General features: G+C 37.3%; 1 protein-coding gene across 1 annotated transcript in view; it reads left to right on the top strand.

Annotated features, from left to right (window-relative positions):
* Positions 1 to 422: 422 nt before the first annotated feature.
* The window catches only part of MOV10L1 (Mov10 like RISC complex RNA helicase 1), a gene marked incomplete in the record, with an annotated part of 38,977 nt that continues 19,854 nt past the window's right edge, over positions 423 to 19,545 (top strand). Inside the window, 12 exon segments of the mRNA XM_029285630.1 lie at positions 423 to 563; positions 4,678 to 4,834; positions 5,694 to 5,806; positions 7,629 to 7,806; positions 8,777 to 8,909; positions 10,035 to 10,183; positions 10,275 to 10,449; positions 11,689 to 11,883; positions 12,926 to 13,040; positions 15,445 to 15,622; positions 17,854 to 17,924; positions 18,300 to 18,391. Coding sequence (XP_029141463.1) covers positions 438 to 563; positions 4,678 to 4,834; positions 5,694 to 5,806; positions 7,629 to 7,806; positions 8,777 to 8,909; positions 10,035 to 10,183; positions 10,275 to 10,449; positions 11,689 to 11,883; positions 12,926 to 13,040; positions 15,445 to 15,622; positions 17,854 to 17,924; positions 18,300 to 18,391 — 1,682 coding nt within the window.

Genomic DNA, 19,545 nt, shown 5'->3' with positions numbered 1-19,545 from the left:
CCTATTACAAGGAATTTTTCACTTTTCTATTGTGAAATGCAATGTTTTTCAATTCAAATGTTATGAAAACTCTTATTGAGTATCATTGTTGATAATCATTAAATTACCTAGCAATTCATATTATATGAATTGATGTAGGGGAGATACTCGATTCTGTGAACATAAAAGGGAGATTTAAAAAAATGTGTTGTAATGTTTTGTGGCTGTTTTCATTTGTAAAACCGCTTTGCAAAGACTGACCTATCAGAAACAACTGACTGGTGTGCTTTATTCTTTTCTATAATCAAATACAAAGAAAAATATTTTTTAAAATACATTTTTTTCTAGCAAATACAGATTTATTTAGTATTGACACAAATGTTTCTTTATTTCTTTAAGATGACAAGGAGTTGAAAACAGTAGAAGGTGTAGTAACAAGATTTTGTCCAGACTATGGGATGATCGATGATTTAATTTGCTTCACCAAGGATGCTGTGATGAGGAATGTGCCACTGCAAGTCGGACAAAGAGTAATAGCTCACGTTGAAGAAGATAAAATATCTCATGGATTAAGAGCAGTTAGGGTGAGATTAAAACAACTGGAGATGCTTCTTAAACTTCAATTGTTTACAATAGTGGACCCCTGAAGGGGGCTGCAGAGTTATTACAAAGGGTCTGTGATAGACCAAACAGAAAACAAGTCCAAAGCTCACTCACACGGCTCTTCCTCTTGAGTGGACTGAAAGGTACTTCACTGCCAGTAGTAAGGTGGAAGGGAGAAACAGAGGAAAGGAATAGAAAGCCCCAAAAGGAAAGAGTATCTCAAGTTCCAGTTGGAAATTTTTTGAGCCTCAGCCTCAACAGCCATACCAATAGCTTGTTTCAGCCTCCTGCCACAGTAGCAGAGCCGAGAAAAAAGCACCCTCAACTGCATCAGTGTAGTTCATCTGGTATAGGCTGCCAGTATAGGCTTTCCACTGTTTGCTGGCTGCCATTACAGGCAAATACAGAGACTTAGATTTGTGGACGATTCACAGGAACACCAGCCTGCCTCTGCCTGTTTTATTTACATACACACACACACCACTTATTTTCATATACAAATCAAAACAGTGAACAGACCATTATTCTTCCCTCCTCCAATTTTCCCCACAGCAATAATCCAGCTGACTTTTTCATGCCTGAGGAGAGAATAGAATAGAATAGAATAGAATACTTTGAAGGTGATTACCATCACCTTGAGTTGCACCTGAAAGCAAATCAGCAACCGCTGCAGCTCCCACAAAAGAGGTGGCACGTGCACCTATTGAGTCTTGTGCAAAACTGGGCCATTGCATTTGGAACCAACAGAAACCTCCAGATTCTCTTCAAAGGCAGTCCCGTGTAGAATGCATTTTAGTAGTCCAAACTTGAGATGACCAGGGTGTGGGTGATTATGAGAAGGGCACATTAGTCCAGGAATCGGCATAATTGGCACATGACTTGTAATTGTGCAAAATCCCTCCTGGCCATGAGCGCCAGCTGCTGTAGCAGGAATTGTGAATCCAGGTTACGGACCAAGTCCATTGGGCAGTGCAACTCCATTCATGACTAACAATGGTAATTCTCCAAGACCCAAGAATCCCTAACTCAAAGTCACTCCATCTTTCTAAGGTTCAGTTTTAGCCTATTGCTCTCCATCCAGACCTCTGCAGCCTCCTGGCACTGAGAGAGGGCAGTTGCAGCGTTGTTTAGCTCACTACAGGAAGAGATGTATCTTAAGTGTCATCGGCATATTAATGATACCTCACCCCATGTTGACAGATAATCTCGGCATTTTATGTAGTTGTTAAACAAGAGAAGTTACTGTTATTTACTGGCGGCAAAACAGGATGCGGTTATTTTTTAAGCATGCACAAAGAGATTGCTCATGGGAACAAGAAAATAGGTGCATAGGAAGGAGAGGAGTTGTTTGCTAAAAATCTTTCTGGTTTGTTTTGACTTTTATTTATCTTACTGTGAACAAGTATGGCAAGGAGTGAAGTATGAAAAGAGATTTCACTACCACTTGAAACCATTTTAGCAGCTTGCCAAAGGGCTTCATCCTTTGAAAGGGAAAACCATAACCTTCTACAGACTGAAAAAAATGTTTACATAGTGCTAATTTTAAATTGAATGTGGATCTTGTGATTAATAAAATGCAACATTGCCTAAAAACACTATTGATCACTACTGAATAGCTAATAGTCTTTTGTTATTTCACTTAACAGATACTTGATATACAAAGCTATCCTATGCAGGTCTGCAAAAAAGTTCAAAAGGGATCTTAAATAAAAAAAATTAGGGAACCACTGGTTTACAAAATAGACATTTTAATGTGATTGCCACCCAGTTAGTCAGATTGAGAAGACCTATTGAGTGTCCTACCAAGGGAAAATTTAAAGTTTTGGAATACATAGATCTGTCTCCTACCACCTAAATGTGGAGATGCAATGAATGATCTAGTTTATATATGGTATTGACTATGATTTTGCCCAGGTTCTGTCAACAGAAATCAAGGAAGAGATTTCAAATTCAGATACATGCAGAATAACCTTAATGAGATATTTTCAGACAGGTAGAAATTTTCAGAAAAGAGGAATACCTGCATCCCAATTTCCTGATAAGAATAGAGTATGCTTAGGGTTAATCATTTACACTTATGAGTTCGTTTTTGTGCTTCTTTTTAATCATTTGGAATTCCTTTTCCCCTGTACCATATAGAAGTAACTGTTGTCTGGGAACTTGCCTCCAAGCACTGAATTTTTGTTCATTCTACAAAAAGTATAATTCTAGATAAGACAGAAATGAAAAATACAAATAGACTGTGTGTATAAATAATAGACACAGGAAAGCACACTGCAGATGGAGGAAGTCCAGTAGGGGGCAGACTTAGAGCACAAGTTGAAGTTCAGTCAATTTGAATTGATAAGGTTAGGAGAGGATGAAAGATCTTTCACCTTCGTTGGAAAGTAAAAGTAAAATAGGTTTTAGATAAGAGTGCCTTCAGAAGTTTGCTGCAATCGTTTTAAATAGATAAATGGAGGTGAAGGGGAAGGGTGTGGCCGAATTCAGAAAAACGAATGCAGAACAGCATCCAGTACAGCGAGAAACACCCAAATGGCATTTTCCCTGAAATGGTAGGATAGTATTAGTTGCCTATATTTGATCAATTCTTTTTCATTCTTGACACATTGACTAGAAAACACTTCCCGATGCGGAAAAACAGTCCATACAATCCTCAAGAAAGATTATAGGCACCACAATTTTAAATGGAGTACTAATTTCAGTTTTATCATGCAGATAAAATATTAATACCATGTACAGTAGTAATACAGTACCAGTGCAGTATATTCTGTAGATCTGAGGAAGGGGAAATAAGTGTCCATTTTATCTGTTCCAACAAGGCTTAAATAGGCACTCTAGAATAATAATAATAAAAAGTCTAATTTCCCTTACTTCTCACAAATATCTCTGTAGTAGTAAACAAGATCCAGTCTATTAGTATGATGATTAAATGAGTGTAGCAGGAGCCATACATCCCTGCTGGTTTAAAATCTTAGCTGGCTTGGCAAATTATTTCTCAGTAGCTTAAATGCATATTGTGATAAGTTACTGAAATATTTCAGTTGCCTTCCAAATTTTGACACATATTAGAAAATATATTCCCTTTTTTAGATTGGAAGCTAAAGGATTTATGCCCTTTTTCTGTTTCACACCCAGTTGTCTTTTACCATTTAATATCTACTTAGTAATAGCGACGCAATGGCTCAGCATTTAAAGATACTGAGCTTATTGGCTGGAAAGCTGACAGTCTGGGTTTGAGACCCAAGCACCACACAACAGGGTGAGCTCCTGTTACTTGCCCCAGCTCCTGCCAACCCTAGCAGTTCAAAAGCAAGCAAATACAAGTAGATAAATAGGTACCACTTTGGTGGGAAGGTAACAGTGTTCCATGTGCCTCGATATATAGTCATGCTGGCCACTTGACCATGGAATCTCTTCAGACAACCCTGGCTCCCTCGGCTAAGAAACGGAGATGAGCAGCACCCCCTAGAGGTGGACACAATTGGACAGGGAAACCTTTACTTTTATCTTAATAATTGTGTCCTTAGGTAGAGTGCCTGCTGTCCTGTATTAATGAGTTTGAAGGAGATGCAAAAACTAATTGCATAGATGAAATAAAAACTAACTAATCTCTTCTGATATCTTTCTATTTTTACCTTAAGTGCTATATATCTGTCTGCAGGATATGATGTCAACTTGATGTTTTGGGGGAATGATTTAATTCACATGTTCAACATTTCATCGGTTGAATACGTTTCTCAGAAGTATCTATATGTGCTTCCATTCTCTCCGTGAAAACCTTAAACTTAGTGATTCCTGTTTCGTATTTGGTTTAGCTTGACTGCCTTAAGAGCTGTCTGCTCTACTCCATGACTGTCTAGACTCTAGAAATTATAAAAATAGTTTCACATGTCTGGAAATTACTGGTTAAAAGAAAATTCTCAACTTTCAGTTGGGCTTGATTACCTACCATTTGATCTAGTGTTCAGCTCCTTGTTCTTGTCTTTAGAATGACGCCATGAAGTGATTCAGACCAAGTACACAAAGGTTAAAAGGGTTGCACTCCTCCCACCAGAAATATCAATAGAAATATTTATTTGTTCCTTTTTGCAGGTAGAAAGCATCGATGATAAATGGGATGACAACAGCATAAGTTCTTACACAGTGGATACAAATGTTAAAACGCTCATTGGAACTATTACAAGGTTTACTGGAGATCGTGGCCACATCAATCAATCAACCTCTTTCTCTATGAGGGTAGTTTGTAAAGGTAACCTGTATATTTCCTTGGAAAGTTTTATTTTCTTTAAAAGCTACAGTTTTAGGTTTCAAATGGTATATTGGTTTAAATACAGATAGTCCTCAGTTAACAAAAGCATTTGAGACCGGAATTGCCATTGCTAAGTGACAGTGTCATAAAGCATGAAGTCACATGACCACGCTATTAGCAGCAGTAATCTCATTTGTCATCATAAATGTTATGTCCTGAAACAGAACAATAAAGTAAGAATTTCACATGACTATGACGTCAACTTCCTAATGGCTTCTCCATTGAATTTGCTTTGGAGAGCTTGCAGGGAAGGACAGAAATTATGATTATGACTGCAGCTTGCTGCAATGTCATAATTGCAAGCCAAACTCGCAAGTGCCCATATCACAATCACATGACTTCGGGGATACTTGATGGCCAAATAAAAGAAATATTTGCTCCCAGAAAAATATATCTTTGAACAGCTTACTTACTTTTAAATGTGATTAAAATACGTATTGACTGCCTTAGTTGTTTTCTTTTGTAATCCAGCATTTGGATAAATTACAGTGTGGTGTAAAAAGGTAGTATCATCTGTTATATGTGCAAAGTCTGAAAGGGCTACTTCATTTAAGTGGCGCCTTTGACCAAATTGTTTCTGTGATGCAGTTTTGTCAAGCCACACTCCGTCAAAATAAAGTGGTCTACTCTGATTGGAGGTATTGAGGGAGAACACTTAGCTTTTCCATTTTGTGGCATAGCTTCATATCAGAATCAAGGCAGCTTCACAAAGTCAAACAGTGCCATTTTATACAGCCTTGAAGCTTCTCTTTTAACAGATACGGAGTTTTTCTATGCTGCTTTTTATTTTATATTTAAGACTTTTATCCTTGTAAAGGAGATTTGGTGCAAGCTGAATATATTGTCAACCCAACAAGATGGACTAGTGAAGCCATATCTGTAAAGCCCTTACGGTTCAAAAGAATTGACAAGGTACGTGTAATACATTGGGAGACCTTGTAGGTATTTCAGTTACTGTAATGGATGGTGGGAGGAGCCACAGTAGGAACTGTCTTGATGCAGTTAGCTTAGAATAATTCTGATTCGGTCCAATAGCCATGAAATCTCTTTGTTGCAATAAAGCATTTTCCAGTTTACGGAAAAAGTAGTCTAAAAAGAAATGGTCTTTATCCTCTAACAAGATTACAGTTATCAAGGGTGGTTTTGAGAGGAGGGGAAAGACCTGGCAGTTAAATTGTTATAAACTCTGTTGTGGTGTCATTTTTTTATGTAAGATATACAGAGCTATCCTGTGCAGGTCTGCAAAAAAGTTGAAAAGGGATCTTCTTAAATAAAAAAATTAGGGAACCACTGGTTTACAAAATAGACATTTTAATGTGATTGCCACCCAGTTAGAGTTAATCTAAACATTTTTTTTAAATTAAAGTTCATATTGGTAATCTGTTCCTGAAACATTGAACTGAAAACAGGACATAAGTCCAGTAGCGACCTCTGCAGGTAGTCCTCGACTTACGACCACAATTGAGCCCAGAATTTTATCATAAGTCATTATAGTCATAAGTTGAGTTACCACATGACCAGACTTGATTTTACACCCATTTTTACATTGATCCTTTAGCAAGTCATCCTTTAGCATTCTCTAAGTGAATCACATGGTCATAAATCTAAGTCCAGCTTATCCAATATATATTTTTTGCCAGAAAATGGCAAAAAAGTCATAAAATGTAAGTGTAACCACTTATAAATGCAAATCAGTTGCCAAGCTCCCAAAATGTGGTCATATGACCACGAGGATGGTACAGCAGACATAACTTTGAGGATGAGTTATAAGTAATTTTTTTCAAGTCCATCGTAATTTTGAACTGTTAAGTGACTGGAATTAATGTTTTGGCGATCAGGAATTGTAGAATAAGAGTTCTTCCTGCAATAGAGAAGATAGTTTGATCTAGTGGTTAAGACACCAGACCACCATCCAGGAGACTGTGAGTTCTAATCTCACTTTAGGCATGAAAATCAGCTGGGTGACTTAGGACCAGTCACTCTCTCTCAGCTCCTTATAGTGTTGTTGTTGTGAGGAAAATAGAAGTATCGTTTGCCACCTTGAGTTATTTATGAATATATAATTTTATGTACAGTATATAAATGCAAACACATTGTGACTTATAAAGGCAGTCCTCGAGTTACAACATTCATTTAGTGACTCTTCAAAGTTACAGTAATTTATGACCATTTTTCATACTTACAACTGTTGTAGCATCCCCATGGTCACGTGATCAAAATTCAGACAGTTAGCAACAACTCAGTTTATGAGGGTTGCAATGTCCCAGGATCATGTGATCACCTTTTGCAACCTTTTGACAAGCTATGGGGAAGCCAGATTCACTTAATAACTGTGTTACTAACTTAACAGCTGCAGTGATTCACCCAATAACAGTGGCAGCAAGGTCATAAACAAAACAGGGAAAACTCACTTAATAAATGTCTCTCAGCAACAGAATTTTTGGGCTCAACTGTGGTTTCATTTATTTCATTTATTAAATTTGTAAGCCAAGGACTACTTGTAATTTGGATACGGTACCAAAACCTATAAGTCATAAACTATTAGAAGACAAACAAGCTAGAGTTCTTCACACATAATGCTGAACCAATCACAGAAGATACGAGTGTATTTTATCATTTCTGCTTATCGGGAGTGCTTAATCAGGACATACCAAGCATACTCATACGTACTGGGGCATCAGATTACAATTGTTTATACTCTTAGTTGATCTAATGATAACTACAATTACTACAGATTCATATTTCCAGTATGTATGGAAGAACTGGTGTGGTAGACGACAGTATATTTTTCAGTCTGGATTTTCTGAGTCTTCCTAAGGATTATTTACCCCATAAAGATGATCTTGTCAATGTTGTGGTTGTGGAGAGTAACCAGTCCTGTTATAATTGGAGAGCATTTTGCATGGCTCCAGCAGACAAAAAAAGGTAATGCAGTTTTCATAATTCTTAACAAAATTATTTCATTCCAGTTAAAGTGTTTCTACGATTCTTGAAAATAAGTGTGATTGAGTAAAATAGTGTCTATTCTATTCTGTTCTGTTCCATTCCATCTTATGGTTTTTGTTTGAGATAACTTAAGAGTAACATGTTTGTTATCCTTATTTATTTTGTAACTCAAGGATAGCTCATGCTAACAATAAAGAGATTAAGAGTTATTTTAAAAAGAACTGTTGTGAGCAAACTTTCAAAAGGTTACACTCATTAATATTTACTGATCATATTTATTTCCACTGTAAATTCAAGACTATATTACGAGCTGATATGAAAAATGATTGGAGTTTTAAGTAATATTTTAAACAGATTTAAATAGTATTTTTCCCAGGGCTTTTTAAGGTTTTTTTATCCAGTCTTTATTATTTTTTATAAATAATTCAAGGTGATGAACGTATCTAATACTCCTTCCTTCTGTTCTCTTCACAACAACAACTCTGTGAGGTGAGAGAGAGTGACTGTCCCAAAGTCATCCAGATGGCTTTTATGTCTAAAACAGAACTAGAACTCACAATCTCCTGGTTTCTAGCCTGGAGCCTTAACCACTAAACCAAACTGATTCTTTTCTAATTTTCAGTAGTTTCAAATTAATCCTTATAGAAAATCTGTCCAAAATAAATTGGCAGTCGGCAGTCAAATATGTTTTCTATCTATTTCTTGAGAACTTGATTTTAATAAAATATATTTTAATGATGTTACATAAAATATATGCTAACATAATGTTTTTATTTGCTTTTGAAAGTTTGGTCCATGTTAAGTTTTGCTTTTTTTTTAAAGATACTGGATGAAAGTGTATGTTAGCTGCTGGTACAGTTACATGGATGCAATGAATAAAATTTATTTTAATAAATTTATTAAATCACATTATCAATTACTATTTCAGATCATTGCTATCGCAAGACATAAATCTCAGTGAACCAGATGAAAATCTATTGAAAGACAAAGAAGGACTTGAAGTGTCAAAAATGACAGATTTTGGAAAACTCAAATTAGGAGAGAGCAAAAATATGGAAATTTGGATAGAGTAAGTTAATTTTGTTATTGCCTAGGTTTTTTTAAAAAGAATTTATCATTTAAATGTACAGCTTACTCTGATATCCAAAGCTGAGCTACCCACGACCCTTTCCCTGTCTAGCAGGTGCACAGGACAAAGTGGAAGTCCAACAATGCAGTCCCAGTTTGGTTATCCTATATCTTTCCTTTTGAGAAAGACAAGGAACGATTAAAATGTTTTACTCTGTATGTTTAACAAACACTTATTACGATCTCCTAGTGCAGGAAAAACGCCAGTACACCATGCACGAGGCATACTGAAAAGAAATGTGTGTTTATCTAATCCGTGGGGAAAATGTTTTTCCTATAGTATGTAGGAATGTGTTTTTCCTACTTGGTCCAAAAGTCACAGGCAAGCTTTTTTTTTTACTCTTAATGCACAGCAACATGCAAAATACAGGCTTTGAGTGTATAACCACAACCACACTCTAAGCTAACTTTATTAGTATTTTAACTTTATTAGTATTAATAGAGGGCTTCTGAAAATTCCTGCAAATTAAAGGACTTCCATTGGACATAGTCTCTTGTTGTCACAGGGATACAGTTTCTTGTCATCATATTGCTAATATTTTGGGATAAAACTGTCATAGAGTATTTTCTTACCACTCTAGAATTATTTATGATCCTATTAAAAATGTCTTGACCATTTTACAACCAGTCGAAGTTATGATAGCCATAGAACAGATGCTTTATGGGCCATAAAGCATCCTTGTCATCCTAAATGGTTGTTACCTCCACCCTACCCTGTGCAACTATATGACCGCATGTTGGGCAGGTCAGCTCTACAACTGGTCCCGGTGTTCTGTGCTCATGTGACCACAATTTATGGTGCTTTTTTCTAGTTTCCAACAAAAAAAATGTGCAATGAGATGAATTGTTTCGCTTAACAATCACTGCGAAAAAAGGAAATAACTTTTGGCCACATGGGTTTCTTGGCCTATGAATGTAATGACTGAAACTGGATTTCTGGCCCCAGTGATGGTTATAAGTCAAGAACTACCTATATAAATTTAATAAAAATAAAATATCTTGAGATACCATTTCTTATATACAATATATTTAAATATTGAGATGGAAAGTGGTGCTATTATTTTAGGAACAAAGGGGAAACTGAGCATTCTTTAATTAGCTGCAAATTATGTGGCTGGGATAAAGAGAAGCAGTTCTGTCTTCAGTTGCCAGAAAAAAAACAGGTGTGCTGGAAAACAACTTCAGCATTGACTGTCCCTAATGGAGCTACTTCAGGTAAATATACATCCAGTATTTAAAAGCTTATTACAGTGCTCATTAGCTCTACTCTAGCTAGAGTATTTGGTTTGTTTTGTTTTTGTAAAAGGTGAATTTACATACCTAAGCAATATTGGAGATTGTAATAATTCTAAAACTGGACAATCTGAAAGTCTAATCTGTGAAAAACAAGAATATGAAGGAGAAGAAACCACAGGATCTAACGGAAGCATATCTTTATCTTCTGGGAGCAAGACTTCTATAACGGTTGTATGCACTGCAAAGTACGTTTCCTTTTCTCTGAGTCCCAATTTTGTGAAACAATAATGTATGGTTTTCTCTGTTAGAAGTCAGGATTTAAATTGATAGCCAAAAGGAATTACACATGTATATTATCAGACTAATTCCACTCTAGATCCCTCTGTTGTGAGTTTGCTTATCTGTTGTTTTTTTACTTGATAAGGCTTCATGAAAAAGTATGAAAAAGGCAACTTTTATTGTTTAACATTCCTTCCATCCAAAATCCGAGCTCAGGAGTATTGATTGCTCATATTGGTGGAATGGAATCGTTTAAATTTTAAATTAATGTGGGGACTTAGCAAACATCCAGGAGTGAATTCATTGAAGCTGTCTTAAGTATTAACCAGTGATTTTGAATGTCCGTTAAATTCATCCTAGCTGTTGGAGCTTAGAGAGTCTCTTTCACAACAAAATTTCCTTTTAGTGAGTTTAAGCCAGTAAAATTCAAGAAATTATAATTAAAGTTTTTAATTTCTTGATTTAGACAGCTGTGTTGATCAGAATCCTGAAACCTAGGGAAGATAGCCACTTTCTTGATATTTGGACTTCTTGCTAAGATAGAAAAATGTGGGATAGCCAGCATCATCACCAGCGGTATTGACAACTGGCTAACCAATGGCCCTTAGTCCTCAATGGAATGACATCTACATGGCGGGAAGCATGCAGTGGGATACCTCAGTGTTCTGTCTTAGGCCCAGTACTCTTCAATATCTTCATAAATGATTTAGACAAAGAAATAGTAGGGGAAGTCATTAGATTTGCAGATGACATCCAGCCTGGGAGAACAGCTAACACTTTAGAAGAGAGATTCAAGTTACAGAAGGCTCTTGACAGACTTGTCAAAGGAGTTAGTTGCCTTAGCTTTCATTCACAAACACTGTTCAATGCATACTACGCATTTTTTTTAGTTAACAAGAGCCTTTGCCAATGTGGTTCCTTCCTGATATAACAATTCCCAGCTAGCATGGCCCAGAAAAGGCAAAACAGACAGTACTTGCTATCAATCCAAAATATACAGAAAGTGAATGGCATTAATTGGTTTACTATAGATTGAAGAAGTCTGGGTGTGCTTGAACCACCCAGTATGATCTTAAAACAGCTAATATTGTTCATATGGTTGTCATCTGGTCATCTTATTCTCCTGCCAGGCATATCCTGGGATAAAAGCCAACTTTATTATAGGTTGTTAACTTTTTATGGCTTTAACTGAATTCTTATTCAAGAAATCCTGGACGCTGCACAGAACTTTTGTTGCTGTGTTTTTCTGACTGCATTATTGGTCGATACCTCGAAGCAACTATAGTAACGGAAGAAGAGTCATTGATAAAACCTACTGAGAAGTATTCTCAGAGAAAATGTCAAGCCATTTCTGAACCCCAGTTTACAAAAGCAACAGTGATTTTACCACAGTTGAAAAGGTACTGCTGATTAAAGTAAGATTAAATCCACTTTAAACACATGGCTTGCTTTTCTTGAGTAAAAATTGTTTTAAGCATTAATGTCATATTGTTTGTCTTTAAGGGATAGTGATTATCTTCATTTCAGAGATTATTAGTAGAAATACAGTCAGTAGGAGTTACTTCAAAGAAATGGAATGTCTGTTTCAAATACCTATTTTAGGAAATCCAAGATTTTCAGGTTGCATTTTGGAAACTTGAGTGCTCTTGATCAACCATTTTTTTATTATGAGAAGAGAAACAGTTTTTCATTTAGGATATCTCAGTGCCCTGTATATTTTAATTTTAAAGAGGACCATGAGATGTTGTTGTAGTAGTAGTAGTAGTAGTAAAGGTGGAAGGGACCTTGGAGGTCATCTAGTCCAACCCCCTGCTCAGGCAGGAAACCCTATACCATTTCGGACAAATGGCTGTCCAGTCTCTTCTTAAAAACTTCCAGTGTTGGATCATTCACCGCTTCTGGAGGCAGGTTGTTCCACTGATTAATTGTTCTAACTGTCAGGAAGTTTTCTTCCTGTATCTGTTTTAAACCTAGATGCACCTTTTCAATATCTATCTGTTTTAAACCTAGATGCACCTTTTCAATATTTAAAACATTGCATTCTACTTAGTCTTAAGGAGTACATTTCATCTGTTTAGCATTTTATTGAAACTTTCTCCAAAATTGTTTTATAAATCATTCCAACAGCTATGGTGTTGAACCAGTAGCAGTATCCATGTGTTTTTATGGAACTGAATTCATAATTTATATGTGACTTTTTGTCATGTCTGACTAGTGGCCAGTGAAGCTTCCTTATTGCGGAAATTAACTTCAAAATTGCTACAGTCTTTTTTTATTTCTGAGAGGGAAAAGTCAGAAACTTTGTGGAAAGTATTGCAGAAGAAAATTATGTTAGTTTATGATGGCAAAAAAAAGTTTAATAGTATAAGTGGCTGACTAATTGCAAGAAATGGTTTGTGTATTTTGAGTATTAACTACTATTTTGATTTTCTAATACCTTAGAAAGTCAAAGAGACAGCTGCCAAACTTCCTTCCACAGTTCAGTATTCCAGACAGAATAAGAGAATGTGTGGAAAAGAAAACTGATATATTAATTTTTTATCCAGAACTTGGAGAGGTAAGTAAAGATCTCTTATCAATTTAAATGTACAGATGCATGAATCTGGTACAACTGTAATCAAATATCTTACTAGTAAGATTGACTAAATCCAGACTATTATACATAAATGTATGTTTAAGATCAATATGTGTGTTACACTAGACCAGCCTTTCTCAACCAGAATTTTTTTTATGCTATGCAGTGCTAATGCTCCCAGTGGTAGGAATTTTTGCACATGTTGACTCAGCTACCAGCCTACTGTTTTCCTCTTGTTGCAGATAATTGTAAAATGAATGTTATGTAGGATAGGAATGAATTATACTATGATTTTTGGTGGGGGGGGGTTGCAATTTTTACAATATGCCTAGCTTCTCTTGGGCTTCTTCAGGATAAAAAGACTGAGAAAGACTGCACTATAGCATATCTTTTATTAGCTATAGAGAGTAAACCCTTGAAACTTGGACTGAAAAGATATCAGCATTCTGCCTTTGCTTTCTTAAAAGCTTCAAGGTGGTCCCATTGAAGAATGGCAGAGCACATAAGTCTTTGTCGAGTCTAGCTCAGAATAACTAAAATATAGCTTTTTTTCTCACTTTTTACCAGTGAGGTGGGGGGAAAGAATTTGTTACAAAGTGCTAGCTTATAAGAACAGTGGTTTAGAATGGACTCATATAAGAGCGTATGCCTCATTTGAGAGCCAGTTTCATCTAGTGGTTAAGGCACCAGAGTAGAAACTGGGAGACAGTGAGTTATCATCCCGTTTTAGGCACAAAGCCAGCTGGTTGATCTTAGGAAGAAAGCAATAGCAAACCACTTATGAAATCTTACCAGGAAAATTGCAGGGATTTGTCAGGCAGTCACTAGGAGTCAAAGCTGCCTTGAAGGCACCAAAAATATGCCTCACTTGATTAAAAAGAACCATTATTAATTAGGAAATAATAAGCAACTGTACTTGTGTAGGCTTTTTTATTATTATTATTATTATTATTATTATTATTATTATTATTATTATTATACTAGTATTCTGACTATTTAACAACACTCAGCATCTTATATAACATAATAAAAGTTAAAACATCAATTGTATAATTAAAAACTAGCAATAACATTGTCGTGGTTCTGATAGATGAGACCAGCAAAAGCAGAACTCCAAGGCATGAGGTTTCCTTAAAGAACATGTTTATTGGCTACAAAATATCGGCACAGTCAAAAGTGAAACCAAGTCTGGACTTCCCTCCAAAGAGTTACAGTGTTACAAAGTTGAACTTCCCACCCTTGCTTGATGTAATTAACTACATTCCCCAATAGAATACTTTGGGGGGGTTTCTAACAGAAGGCTCAGCCCGCCAAAGACCTTGGTTCCCACGGGACAAAATATTGTTTAGTCTAACATTAAAACCATCCATCCCCCCTCCCAATACTGTGGCAACCGAAAACGAAGCAAAAATGGCTTCAGCCAAGATTGTTGCAGAGTTGACAGTCGGGTCCCCTAGAGAGAGAACAAATCCTGCAGACAAAGAAAAGTTAGAGTTAGGAATCTCCTCAAGGCTTATGAGGATGCTTATCAAAAAAATCTCTATATTAGCCTATCTGCCTTGATGTCAGCACTTTTTACCCACGTAGCTTCTGGTAGTGGGTATCCCTTCCACTGTACTAAATACTGTGATTTCCCTTTGTACAATCTAGAATCAAGAATTCGTTTTATTTCATAATGGGTTTCTCCCTGCACTAAAAGGGGACCACGTGCTTCTTGGGAACAGGTCTTAAGGAGGACTCCCTGACAGGTTTTAGTAAACTGTACCTGCTACAATAATCCAGGAGGCTTTCCAGGACCTTTTTTCATGGCTGCACAGCTTTTCACATTACTTTCCACATCCTTTTTCATACCTGGCCACCAAAATTGCCTTCTGACCAGATGTAAAGTCTTTAGAAACCCAAAGTGGCCACCCTGTTTGGCATTGTGGCTGCGCTGAAGTGCTTGGACTCTTAAGTGTTCCTGGCAAGTACAGTTTTGATCCCTTCCAGGCTACCATCTCGATAAGTCAGTAGCCCACTTTCTTAGAAGCAGAAAGTCACTGGTATAATCTAATACAATGTAATAATAATAGAAATAAAGTGCATTATTTATTTATTTGTTTATTTAGACAATTTATAATAAATATAATGCACTTAAATCATCCTGAAACACACACACACAAACACATACACACACATATCCATGGAACAATTTTCTTCCATGAAACCGATTCCTGGTGCCAAAAAGGTTGGGGATCTCTGATCTAGAGTAGGCATGAGGATGGGAATCTCTGGTGTCCAAATGTTTTTGAGATGCCATTCCCCAAAGCAGCATCACTAATTCTGAGAAGACCTGTAGATCTAGAGCTCCTGTAATTTAAATTTTCTCAACTTCTTTGTGTTTCAGGGTTTAACTCTACTTAATTATAAGACACACTTTTCTACTCTTTTGTGGCTTGAAGAAATCCATGCAGAGGCGGAACTGAAGGAGTTTGCCATGTGTGGGGTCACTTTGAAAAAAAATGGAAATTTCCTAGTACTTGAAGTACCAGGGATCATAGAGGGCCGCCCTTCACTATTCCTTGGTAGGTACTTTCTATAATTTTATATACAGAAGCTATATACTGCAGTCCTCATTTCTGCCTCGCTGAAGCACAGCTAGAAGCGTGTGACTTGGATCATATAAGCAATATACTTAGCCTTTTCCCCATTAGTGTTATACTTGTTTTTTTAAAGAATTTTATTTATAATTTACTGTCGACCAGATCACAGTCCACATTCAAGCAAAATTAGCACAATTAAAGAACTATTAAAATTACACACTAGTGGTATATTTACAGCAGTGGTCCCCAACCCTTCCGGCTTTGCGGACCGGCAGCGGCAGGGGGAAAGAGAGGAGATGGTTCCGCGTAAGCAGCGAGCACATGCACCTGCTGCTCATACAAGTTGCAGCCCAGTTCCGAATGGGCCATGGCCCAATACCAGGCTGGGGGTTGGAGACCCATGATTTACACTCAATGTAAATGATTTCATTTTATATTACTATAACCTGATACCTTTTCCATCCAACTTTGCCAATAAGGCAACAGAGCAGCCCTGCTATCTAATAATTGCTATTTTCAGCAACTGCTCACAACCTCTTTCACCAGTCAATCTGCTTTATTAAATAGATTTTCAAATCTTTCTTAAATATATCCAAAGATATGCAGTTGTGCATTGGTTTTTTTCCATTGACACGACTGCTATCTCAGGGAAACACGACCAAGGAAGGAGCAGGTTCACAGTTTGAGGTTTTTTCTGGACTCATGGCTCCTATTGGAAGAACAGATAAAAAGATGCATCAATTATTGAATTATCTGATGCAGGAAAACCTAGCTGCCCTCATTATCACCCAGTTATTTTTTATTTATTATTTTATTGCTTTTCAAATAATAATAACAAGGCCTTACACTGAAGGCCCTACACTGGTTGTTGATTGCTATCAAAGCATAATTTGACTCAGTTGGGTTTAGTGGTTAAGGCACCAGGCTAGAAACTGTCATGGATCCACCCCTGAACCCCCTACAGGTGCGAATTCAGAAGAGAAGGGTGAGTTTGAGTCTGCAGAGGAAAGCACGGAGCTGAGTATTGGTCAGGATTAGGGCTCAGAGTGCTAATTTGATGGAGCAGCTGGGTCAATCAGACAAGGGGCAGACTGAGGCTGAAGGAGGTGAGCCACAGCTACAGCAAATTGGTTAGGAAGCTCTAGACAAGGACAAGGAGCAGTTGCTGTCTGTTAGCAATGAGGAGGAGGTGGAGTCCACACCGCCTCCTGATCCAAGGACACTAGAGCAGAGAGGAGACAGATACGTTGGTCAGCTATACTATTCATGAGGAGGCAACCTCGCCTCTCATGAAGGGCTGCACTTATTTAATCCAGTCCTGAGGATTTGAATGTTGCTGGAGCAACGTACCCAGTTCTGTGCCTTGTGCTGTGTATCCTGATCCGTTTGAATTGTGGATTGCTTTCCTGGACTTTGTGTGTCCCTGTTGGACTCAGTTATCCAATGACTCTTGCTGTGCTGAGCTCGGAATCTGGACCTGCGCACGATGTGCTTTCTGAGGGGGGAAGGGGGTTGAATAAATGCCTGTATAACTCTTGCTGTATGTGTGTGTGTGTATGTCGGGAGCGGGGCACCACAGAAACCAGGAGACTGAGTTCTACACCCATCTGTCTGACTTTGGACCAGTCTCTTTCCACCGAACCCACTTCACAGAATTGTTGTGGGAAATTAAGAGGAGTATTAGGTATGTTAGCTGCCTTCAGTTATTTATAAAAACAAAGGCAGGGTGCAAATAAATAAAAATAACTGAAAGTCTGGTATTGACTTTAAAACCTTGGTGGCTTGGTACATGAGTACATGATGGTTGGCTCACCAGATCTTCTAGGGCAGAGATATCAAACTCGCAACATCATGTGATGTGTCGTGACGTATCGTGACTTTTTTTCCATTGCCGGCAATGGGGTGGGTGTGGTTTCACTGTGACGTATCCAGCCCGTGGGCCGGCAGTTTGACACCCCTGTTCTAGGGAACAACTTATGGTCCCAGTCTTGAAACTAGAAGCTGCTTCTCTGTGGCAGTTCTGATACTTTGGGATGGGTTCCTGGCAGGGATCAAACTATTTCCCTCCTTTTGGGCCTTCAGGTAAATATGGAGAAATAGAAGCTTACTAATTTGATATAGTGATATGGTTGGATTTCCTAATTCTGTTCCATTTGCAAAATTATTACACTTGGTACCAAGGGAAATAATGTAACATATACACTTTAAATTAGGTGACAGAGTGATACTGAAAACCCAAGACTATTCAGAGGAGATAATCCACTATGTTGCATATGTTGCTGAGGTAAGTTAACTAGTTCTTTTTGATTTATTTTGTGTACATTTATGTCTTAATAATGCAGCTCAGCCATATTTACTTAAAATAACTCTCTTGTATTATTAGGAATTAGTTCTATGTTAGTGATGTAAAATTGTATCCTTCAATTTGGGGGTTTTTTAACTCCGAATTTACTGCATTTAAACTTTAATTTATATGACCTCATACCAGATTCCTACATGTGTTCGGTTCTTGCAGTTTTTGGAACTTTAGTAAATATATTAATAAAAGAATCTGTCAAATAGTTCGAGTAGGAACATAAAATTTAACTCTTGGTGTTTTGTTAAGAGTTTTTTAAGTATGGGTATATAGTGAAATAATTAGCTTCTTTTGTTTATATAGATTCATGATGAAGATGTTACTCTGAAACTCAACTCAGAATTTGAACAGGCATATAATTTTGAACCTATGAATGTGGAATTTATTCATAGCAGGTACTGTTTTGAATACTTGCATCTCATTTCATTGTGAGCCATAGTATATATGTTCTTGCCAGTTCAGGAGACTACATTCTGGTTCTCTCAAGCACTCAAAATGGATAAAAAAAAATAATGTTCACATTGGTAAAGGGTGGGTCTTAAACGATTACTTTGCAGCCCACGTAGAAGACCGTGATTGCTTTTGTTTGAAGGTTCCTCGTAATTACCATTATACAAACCCTAAAGTATTTTTTTTAAAAAAAATACTTTGATAATGGTCAGAGAGACCTCTTGGGGTGTTTGCTAATATTCATAAGAATAAATTTGATAATGAATAATTAATAAATGCATAAAAAATAAGAGCCAGTTTGGTAAGCGATTAAGGCACCAAACTAGAAACCAGGAGTCTGTTAGTTCTAGTCCCGTTTTAGGCACAAAGCCAGCTGAGGCCAGTCACACTCTCTCAGCCCAGCTCCTCTTTGTGTCAAGTTTCAAAGCACAGTTTTGCTCCTGCGACAAATATTGCTTCTCAGCTTGCCAACGAACTTGGGGGGGAGGGGAGAGGTTTGGAATGCAGACTTCAAAGATTAAGAAGCCAGACCATGAGATTCAAGGACATTACACCAGGTGCCTGGCCAGACCCGGAGATGCTTTCTCATAACAATATTTTTCCACTTGATTGGGCAATGTGGCCTGACGCAGAGGGAGGAGGAAGAATTCAATGCTTTTACTATAGGGGTTTGGGAGGGGTCTTGCCAGAGCTGTTTTGCTTTCATTAGTGCCAAAGTGATGTACTTAAGAGAACGGAATGTCTCAAAGGTGTTTGCTTGGTTAGGTTTGTCAGTCGGAACCTTGACACTTTGTCTATCATTCTTTGTGTTCTACCTCAGATTACTAATCCCAGATCACTTCTTTCTGCCTTTGTTCCCAGGCACACATATGGAGCACATTGTGTTATTTTTCTCCTCCTGTTAGACTTGGTCTGCCTGCAGTGCATTTTTAAATAACTCTTTTCTGTTATGGTTGTAAAAACTGCACTTTTTCTTGCTCAGGTTACAGTCACAACTCTAAAGACACAAACACAGAATGTTTCTGCCTCCAATAGCAATTAAATGTGGCATTTGGTCTGCGAATTGTCAGCCTTTGTTTAAGATAAGCCTTTATTATTT

Source organism: Protobothrops mucrosquamatus, unplaced genomic scaffold (assembly GCF_001527695.2).
Source record: "Protobothrops mucrosquamatus isolate PMUCROS unplaced genomic scaffold, P.Mucros_1.0 scaffold1974, whole genome shotgun sequence".
Taxonomy (NCBI): Eukaryota; Metazoa; Chordata; class Lepidosauria; order Squamata; family Viperidae; genus Protobothrops; species Protobothrops mucrosquamatus.
Note: the sequence above shows the minus strand (reverse complement) of the source record. Positions and strands in the feature narration are given on the sequence as shown.